Raw genomic sequence first — 10000 nt, 5'->3', positions numbered from 1 at the left:
TTCAGTGTGTGAAGGGAGGGATGTGATTCTTCAGTGTTTGAAGGGAGGGATGTGATTCTTCAGTGTGTGAAGGGAGGGATGTGATTCTTCAGTGTTTAACGGGAGGGATGTGATTCTTCAGTGTTTAACGGGAGGGATGTGATTCTTCAGTTTGTGAAGGGAGGGATGTGATTCTTCAGTGTTTAACGGGAGGGATGTGATTCTTCAGTGTTTGAAGGGAGGGATGTGATTCTTCAGTGTGTGAAGGGAGGGATGTGATTCTTCAGTGTGTGAAGGGAGGGATGTGATTCTTCAGTGTTTAACGGGAGGGATGTGATTCTTCAGTGTTTAGTGGGAGGGATGTGATTCTTCAGTGTGTGAAGGGAGGGATGTGATTCTTCAGTGTTTAGTGGGAGGGATGTGATTCTTCAGTGTGTGAAGGGAGGGATGTGATTCTTCAGTGTTTAACGGGAGGGATGTGATTCTTCAGTGTTTAACGGGAGGGATGTGATTCTTCAGTGTGTGAAGGGAGGGATGTGATTCTTCAGTGTTTAGTGGGAGGGATGTGATTCTTCAGTGTGTGAAGGGAGGGATGTGATTCTTCAGTGTGTAACGGGAGGGATGTGATTCTTCAGTGTGTAGTGGGAGGGATGTGATTCTTCAGTGTGTAACGGGAGGGATGTGATTCTTCAGTGTTTAGTGGGAGGGATGTGATTCTTCAGTGTTTGAAGGGGAGGGATGTGATTCTTCATTGTTTGAAGGGAGGGATGTGATTCTTCAGTGTGTGAAGGGAGGGATGTGATTCTTCAGTGTGTAACGGGAGGGATGTGATTCTTCAGTGTTTAGTGGGAGGGATGTGATTCTTCAGTGTGTAACGGGAGGGATGTGATTCTTCAGTGTTTGAAGGGAGGGATGTGATTCTTCAGTGTGTGAAGGGAGGGATGTGATTCTTCAGTGTTTGAAGGGAGGGATGTGATTCTTCAGTGTTTGAAGGGAGGGATGTGATTCTTCAGTGTGTAACGGGAGGGATGTGATTCTTCAGTGTTTGAAGGGAGGGATGTGATTCTTCAGTGTTTAGTGGGAGGGATGTGATTCTTCAGTGTTTGAAGGGAGGGATGTGATTCTTCAGTGTTTGAAGGGAGGGATGTGATTCTTCAGTGTTTAGTGGGAGGGATGTGATTCTTCAGTGTGTGAAGGGAGGGATGTGATTCTTCAGTGTGTGAAGGGAGGGATGTGATTCTTCAGTGTTTAACGGGAGGGATGTGATTCTTCAGTGTGTGAAGGGAGGGATGTGATTCTTCAGTTTGTGAAGGGAGGGATGTGATTCTTCAGTGTGTGAAGGGAGGGATGTGATTCTTCAGTGTGTGAAGGGAGGGATGTGATTCTTCAGTGTTTAACGGGAGGGATGTGATTCTTCAGTGTGTGACGGGAGGGATGTGATTCTTCAGTGTTTAGTGGGAGGGATGTGATTCTTCAGTGTTTGAAGGGAGGGATGTGATTCTTCAGTGTGTGAAGGGAGGGATGTGATTCTTCAGTGTGTGAAGGGAGGGATGTGATTCTTCAGTGTTTAGTGGGAGGGATGTGATTCTTCAGTGTTTGAAGGGAGGGATGTGATTCTTCAGTGTTTAGTGGGAGGGATGTGATTCTTCAGTGTTTGAAGGGGAGGGATGTGATTCTTCATTGTTTGAAGGGAGGGATGTGATTCTTCAGTGTGTAACGGGAGGGATGTGATTCTTCAGTGTGTAACGGGAGGGATGTGATTCTTCAGTGTGTAACGGGAGGGATGTGATTCTTCAGTGTTTAAGGGGAGGGATGTGATTCTTCAGTGTTTAAGGGGAGGGATGTGATTCTTCATTGTTTGAAGGGAGGGATGTGATTCTTCAGTGTGTGAAGGGAGGGATGTGATTCTTCAGTGTTTAATGGGAGGGATGTGATTCTTCAGTGTGTAACGGGAGGGATGTGATTCTTCAGTGTTTGAAGGGAGGGATGTGATTCTTCAGTGTTTAGTGGGAGGGATGTGATTCTTCAGTGTTTGAAGGGAGGGATGTGATTCTTCAGTGTTTGAAGGGAGGGATGTGATTCTTCAGTGTTTAGTGGGAGGGATGTGATTCTTCAGTGTTTGAAGGGAGGGATGTGATTCTTCAGTGTTTGAAGGGAGGGATGTGATTCTTCAGTGTGTAACGGGAGGGATGTGATTCTTCAGTGTTTAGTGGGAGGGATGTGATTCTTCAGTGTTTGAAGGGAGGGATGTGATTCTTCAGTGTGTGAAGGGAGGGATGTGATTCTTCAGTGTGTATCGGGAGGGATGTGATTCTTCAGTGTGTAACGGGAGGGATGTGATTCTTCAGTGTTTGAAGGGAGGGATGTGATTCTTCAGTGTTTGAAGGGAGGGATGTGATTCTTCAGTGTTTAGTGGGAGGGATGTGATTCTTCAGTGTTTAGTGGGAGGGATGTGATTCTTCAGTGTTTAGTGGGAGGGATGTGATTCTTCAGTGTTTAGTGGGAGGGATGTGATTCTTCAGTGTTTGAAGGGAGGGATGTGATTCTTCAGTGTTTAATCAGAATGATGTTATGTTAAGTGTTTTCATCATGTGCACAGATTATGTTGAGATGTTAAACGTCCTCCATCTCACATGACCCTTATCGGTTGAACAACACATTCACTGGAGATGCTGATAGAGATTGTCACGGTTTACTCATGGTGTGCTGGTGTACTGTATCTAATGGTTTCTCTTAGTTTCTCTCAACAGTGAGTGGATCCTTTTGCCGCTGTGACTCAGTGTCCGTGTTATTGTGTTGAAATCAAATTTTCTGCTGTATATAAACAGTATATTTTCACACTTTATCTTGAGCACGATACATTGTATAAATGTGTTCAGCACAACATTCTGATTGAAATAAATAAAACTATTGTGAATGTTGGTATCTGAGGTCTGTTAATGGAAACACTTCAAGTTGTCCAAAAAACTCTTATAGTCAGAAAATTGACTCTGACTACAGCTGACAGTTTTTATTTTTAAATGTTATTTATATCACAGTTGAGCCAAATGATCCAAGACTCCTTCCAGAGACCGCAAGTTATGCTGGAAATAACATGCTGCGTGACAGGCCTACACACACACACACACACACACACACACACACACATGCACTATGAGCTGTAGAATCCTCATGAAATGTTCAATATTTTCAGCATTCTTCAGACAATTCCACTCAGGAGATCCATTTTATTTTACATTTCTGTCCTTTAATGAAAACTCATTGATTCTAATGTCACGTGTGATCAATGATGTTTAAGTGTGTCTGACAGTACACTACTAAGTATTCTATCTGGTGTGCAGTGTGTTGTGTTGCATTTTTCTTATTTACAAGTACATATTTCCATGCTCTGCATGACACATCCAACATTAACATATTTGCTTGACACATTTTCCCACTGTGAGTTTTTAACTTAGTCTCATGTAAGAATGAATCAAGTCAGGGGATAATGAGACTGGGGCAGTCTTTCTGTACGGTGCCTGCAGGCAAAGCTTTTGTGTAGCTGCTGCTTCTGAATATTTAATGGAAATGTTCTGAAAATGCTTTTACACATCAGCCATATGACACACACTAAGTGTTTACATTATACAACTTCAGCTTTAAGTTTTCATATCTTCAACCTCTCAAAAGCTTGTCTTTGTTTGAGTTATTTTTCTGCAAAATCTCAATGTTGTGTTAGGTGTGGAGATTAGTAGCTTCACTAAAGTCTTCAGTTGATATTTTCTACTGTTTTCTTTTCACAGATATGAAGAACATAGTGAGGAACTCCGAGAGTATTCTTTGGCAGAGTGTTTGGAGGACAAGAGATGTTTTGATCTAGCCTGTCAACCTGTGGTAACCATTGGGACATACCGTGGACAGACCGAGTTCAAGAGAGCAAAGAAGAAGCATCACTTGGAGCTTCATTCACCCAGCTCCGAGAGAGAGGAGGTGACACATCCAGACAGCCATGATGACACGGTCATCTCCTCAGCTTTAAACACCATGAGTTCTGATAGCCAAGATAACTCCATTACTGTAAGTCTAGTGTCTTATAATCCTTCATGGAAACAACAAGTAGAAAACAATTTGATCCAGAGTGCCCTGTGGACAGACACAGAGACTACAGACCGAGGTCCCACTGTAGAATCTGGAGCGACTCCAACCAGCAAACTCAATCATATTGTTGAAACAGGCTCTGATCAATTAATAACTTGCATAGAAACAGACTCGGCTCACACCGTTCCTAAAGTAGAACCGAGACTACTGAATGAAGCCTCTAACAGTGGCCAGGAAGAGCTCGCACAGAGCGAGACACCAGAGACGGTATCAGTGAACTGTATGCCAAAGGAGACACATTTATTCTGCAACAATGCTCTGATGCACCATCACAGCCCACATCCAGCTCCAGAGCAGAGACTAAAGCAGAAAACCTCCTCAGTATTTACTGACAGAAAGGAGCGTTTGTGCCCTGATGATTCTCAGATGAACTGCCGTGAAGAAGAGAGGTTGACTGAAGAGGATTCTCGGTTGGACGAGGAGGTTCTGCGACTGGAGTCTAAAAAGATGGTTGATGGCATTTTGAAAAATGCTCTTGCTGCCTTTCAAATGAAGGATGTATCTGAGGTGGAGTGTGACACACTGTCGACCTGTGATCTTCACAAAGGTTCAATTAGCTGTCAACTCGAAGAGCATGATGAGAATCAAGCAGTTCCTGAATATTCTGCTGAGGAAAAGGAAGTGGACGCAACTCTGTTCTGTAAGAGCAGTGGAAGAAACGCTGATGATGAGCCATTATCACCGAATGTTCACAGTAATAGGGACGTTTTCCATAAAAAAGACATCTCTGTTGTGCTGCCTGCTGTTTGCGAGTCTCTCATTGGTGAAGAGAAAGAGCAACACGCAATAAATATCTCTGAATATGAAACAGAGCAATACAGAGTGGAAAACAGATGTCAGGATTCAGCCAAAGACAATAAAAAGAGCAATAACTGCAGACACAACCTGGACACTGATTCCTGTGATGCTTCTTCAATCACTCCTGACATTGATTCGCTTGTAAATCAGGAGAGTCAAACTCAATCTCTCAGTGTATCGGGTAAGTGTGATCCTTTTATTCCAAGTCCTGAATCTGACACAAAAGATCCTGCAATTAGAGAGACACCAAAGACAGATTTTGCACAGCAGCCGACAGCTACACAAAGCTACACAGCTACACTTTATTCAGGTGGTGCAGATCAGGACCAGGTCTGCTGTGACTCTGTGACTGGAGAAGATCAGAGTTTCCCAGCATGTGTGACTGATGTCCAGACACACTCAAGAGGGTTAGGTCCGTCTCAGTGGATGTCAGTCAAAGCGATCAGCTGTGAGGTAACAGATGACCAAAGGCAGAGTCCTGTGACGCTCAACTTGGATCAAGCAGATGGTAGAATATCAGCCGTATCTCCTTCAGGGAGGACACTTCATCTCGACCTCCCGGACAGTTCCAGCAGAGGCGCGGCTTCTGTTCCCCAACATCCACAACTTGATCTCCACCAGGTCGACGGAGGCTTTGCCATCATCAGTGAGGAGGAGGAGATAGATGCTGTGTTCGTGAACGACACGGGGCCTGTGCACAGTCCAGGCACACGCAGAGCCAAAGCATACCCCTTCTCCCTCTCTCCCATCTACGAGGAGGAGTCGGGGCATGAGGAAGTCTCGGAGACGCTGCAGGTTCTGCCGTTGACAGAAGAGGAGCAAAGGAGCGTGGAGCAGCCGGCCTCATCCATCCTCTCCCTCCTGCAGTCAGTCAGCGAGAAACTTCAGTCCAGTGTGGTCTGCGTTTCAGATGAGGACCAGGCCGAGTCTTTGAGAGCCACCACAATACCGCTGTGGCACTGCTACAGAGACGGCAGTGAGGAAGATGATGATGGTGATGATAATAACTTCCGTGTTTTAGTGCACCAACAACTCACTGAGGCCAAACCTGTCCAGAAGCCAAATACAGAGGATGAGCTTAGCTCAAATATTGATCAGACTGCTAAAGGAGCTCATGAAAGAATCCAGGAGGAGCTGGAATATAATAGCACGCAGGTGAACGCTGGAAAGAATATCAATGCACCTTTCTATCAGTATTTAAAATCCAGAGTGACGACGTCTGCTGATAAAGAACCCAAAGACACTAAACACATTGTGTGCTGTAATGAAACCAACACAACCGTCATGGTAATGTGCTTTAATCAACGGGTTATGTTTCCAATTATGTTAACTAGTTCAGCAGTTATGTTAGCTAGCTTATCTTTGGGCTATTTATGTCCTCACAGGGAGAGATTGAAGGCTTTGGACGGGTCATCCCGAGACCTTCTATAGTAAGTTTCTCTTTGTTGTCATTCATTAGGCCTCCTGCTGTTCTAATTGTTTGCTGTGTTTGATCTGAATGCTTGAAACAGCACTTTGCATTTCCTTACATGGGGCTTCAGGTCAGTAAAAGGAGGACAATAACTCCTCCGTTGCTCTTAGTTTAATCTCTATAGATTTTAATCATCTCTGTGATGTAAGTGGTTATTCATTGCTGTGATGTCTCTGCACTGTACAGACACTCTGGACAGCATGTGTCCAGCACAAGAGTGGTTTGTTCGCTGTAGCTGACGTGTCTTTGCTAACACAGATGCTCATCTATGAAGGTCAGTCAATCAGTGGTGACAGAAGAGAAATCTGTGATGACGTGGAGGACACCAACAGAGTTCTGTTCCCTTGTGGAGCAACGATTCACGTGCTCAGAGGATGGTAAACATGTTTACTTTAAGTCAAGTCATTGTTATTTGTATAGCGCCTTTCAGAACATATCGTTTCAAAGCAGCTTAGCAGCAGATAAATCTGTAATATCTATAAGTTTAGAGTCATCATTGTGTAATTGAACCCCAGTGAGCAGCTGAAGGTGACTGAAGGAACACAAAACAACATAAGATGGGGATTAATGCAGAAAAATTATCTTGTGAGAAACCAGACTCCCTGTGGGGGCAGTTCCCCTCTGACTAACCCCACCCTAACCCTAAACCAGACTCACTGTGGGGGCAGTTCCCCTCTGACCAACCCACCCTAACCCTAAACCAGACTCACTGTGGGGGCCAGTTCCCCTCTGACTAACCCCACCCTAACCCTAAACCAGACTCACTGTGGGGGCAGTTCCCCTCTGACTAACCCCAACCCTAACCCTAAACCAGACTCACTGTGGGGGCCAGTTCCCCTCTGACTAACCCCACCCTAACCCTAAACCAGACTCACTGTGGGGGCCAGTTCCCCTCTGACTAACCCCACCCTAACCCTAAACCAGACTCACTGTGGGGGCCAGTTCCCTCTGACTAACCCCACCCTAACCCTAAACCAGACTCACTGTGGGGGCCAGTTCCCTCTGACTAACCCCACCCTAACCCTAAACCAGACTCACTGTGGGGGCCAGTTCCCTCTGACTAACCCCACCCTAACCCTAAACCAGACTCACTGTGGGGGCAGTTCCCTCTGACTAACCCCAACCCTAACCCTAAACCAGACTCACTGTGGGGGCCAGTTCCCTCTGACTAACCCCACCCTAACCCTAAACCAGACTCACTGTGGGGGCCAGTTCCCTCTGACTAACCCCACCCTAACCCTAAACCAGACTCACTGTGGGGGCCAGTTCCCCTCTGACTAACCCCACCCTAACCCTAAACCAGACTCACTGTGGGGGCCAGTTCCCCTCTGACTAACCCCACCCTAACCCTAAACCAGACTCGCTGTGGGGGCAGTTCCCCTCTGACTAACCCCAACCCTAGCCCTAAACCAGACTCGCTGTGGGGGCCAGTTCCCCTCTGACCAACCCACCCTAACCTTAAACCAGACTCACTGTGGAGGCCAGTTCCCCTCTGACCAACCCACCCTAACCTTAAACCAGACTCTCTGTGGGGGCCAGTTCCCCTCTGACTAACCCCACCCTAACCCTAAACCAGACTCACTGTGGGGGCCAGTTCCCCTCTGACTAACCCCACCCTAACCCTAAACCAGACTCACTGTGGGGGCCAGTTCCCCTCTGACCAACCCAACTCTAACCCTAAACCAGACTCGCTGTGGGGGCCAGTTCCCCTCTTACTAACCCCACCCTAACCCTAAACCAGACTCACTGTGGGGGCAGTTCCCCTCTGACTAACCCCACCCTAACCCTAAACCAGACTCACTGTGGGGCCAGTTCCCCTCTGACTAACCCCACCCTAACCTTAAACCAGACTCACTGTGGGGGCCAGTTGCCCTCTGACTAACCCCACCCTATCCCTAAACCAGACTCGCTGTGGGGGCCAGTTCCGATCTGACTAACCCCACCCTAACCCTAAACCAGACTCGCTGTGGGGGCCAGTTCTCCTCTGACTAACCCCACCCTAACTCCTAAACCAGACTCGCTGTGGGGGCCAGTTCCCCTCTGACCAACCCACCCTAACCTTAAACCAGACTCGCTGTGGGGGCCAGTTCCCCTCTGACCAACCCACCCTAACCTTAAACCAGACTCGCTGTGGGGGCCAGTTCCCCTCTGACTAACCCCACCCTAACCCTAAACCAGACTCACTGTGGGGGCCAGTTCCCATCTGACTAACCCCACCCTAACCCTAAACCAGACTCACTGTGGGGGCCAGTTCCCCTCTGACCAACCCAACCCTAACCCTAAACCAGACTCGCTGTGGGAGCCAGTTCCCCTCTGACCAACCCCACCCTAACCCTAAACCAGACTCACTGTGGGGGCCAGTTCCCCTCTGACCAACCCACCCTAACCCTAAACCAGACTCGCTGTGGGGGCCAGTTCCCCTCTGACCAACCCACCCTAACCCTAAACCAGACTCGCTGTGGGGGCCAGTTCCCCTCTGACCAACCCACCCTAACCTTAAACCAGACTCGCTGTGGGGGCCAGTTCCCCTCTGACTAACCCCACCCTAACCCTAAACCAGACTCACTGTGGGGGCCAGTTCCCCTCTGACTAACCCCACCCTAACCCTAAACCAGACTCACTGTGGGGGCCAGTTCCCCTCTGACCAACCCAACCCTAACCCTAAACCAGACTCGCTGTGGGGGCCAGTTCCCCTCTGACTAACCCCACCCTAACCCTAAACCAGACTCACTGTGGGGGCAGTTCCCCTCTGACTAACCCCACCCTAACCCTAAACCAGACTCACTGTGGGGGCAGTTCCCCTCTGACTAACCCCACCCTAACCTTAAACCAGACTCACTGTGGGGGCCAGTTGCCCTCTGACTAACCCCACCCTATCCCTAAACCAGACTCGCTGTGGGGGCCAGTTGCCCTCTGACTAACCCCACCCTATCCCTAAACCAGACTCGCTGTGGGGGCCAGTTCCCATCTGACTAACCCCACCCTAACCCTAAACCAGACTCGCTATGGGGGCCAGTTCTCCTCTGACTAACCCCACCCTAACCCTAAACCAGACTCGCTGTGGGGGCCAGTTCCCCTCTGACCAACCCACCCTAACCTTAAACCAGACTCGCTGTGAGGGCCAGTTCCCCTCTGACCAACCCACCCTAACCTTAAACCAGACTCGCTGTGGGGCCAGTTCCCCTCTGACTAACCCCACCCTAACCCTAAACCAGACTCACTGTGGGGGCCAGTTCCCCTCTGACTAACCCCACCCTAACCCTAAACCAGACTCACTGTGGGGGCCAGTTCCCCTCTGACCAACCCAACCCTAAACCAGACTCTCTGTGGGGGCCAGTTCCCCTCTGACTAACCCCACCCTAACCCTAAACCAGACTCACTGTGGGGGCAGTTCCCCTCTGACTAACCCCACCCTAACCCTAAACCAGGCTCACTGTGGGGCCAGTTCCCCTCTGACTAACCCCACCCTAACCTTAAACCAGACTCACTGTGGGGGCCAGTTGCCCTCTGACTAACCCCACCCTATCCCTAAACCAGACTCGCTGTGGGGGCCAGTTCCCATCTGACTAACCCCACCCTAACCCTAAACCAGACTCGCTGTGGGGGCCAGTTCTC

The 10000-nt window shown here is 48.4% G+C and overlaps 1 protein-coding gene across 1 annotated transcript in view; it reads left to right on the top strand.

Moving 5' to 3' along the window:
- The window catches only part of LOC127636762 (beta/gamma crystallin domain-containing protein 3-like), a 30427-nt gene that overhangs the window by 5665 nt on the left and 14762 nt on the right, over positions 1–10000 (top strand). Inside the window, exons 4-6 of the mRNA XM_052117476.1 lie at positions 3762–6201; positions 6300–6344; positions 6644–6762. Of these exons, the coding sequence (XP_051973436.1) occupies positions 3762–6201; positions 6300–6344; positions 6644–6762 (2604 nt within the window). The remainder of the gene's footprint in view (positions 1–3761; positions 6202–6299; positions 6345–6643; positions 6763–10000) is intronic.

The sequence above is a fragment of the Xyrauchen texanus genome, chromosome 44 (genome assembly GCF_025860055.1).
Source record: "Xyrauchen texanus isolate HMW12.3.18 chromosome 44, RBS_HiC_50CHRs, whole genome shotgun sequence".
NCBI lineage: Eukaryota > Metazoa > Chordata > Actinopteri > Cypriniformes > Catostomidae > Xyrauchen > Xyrauchen texanus.
This window is presented reverse-complemented; position numbering and strand designations above follow the sequence as displayed.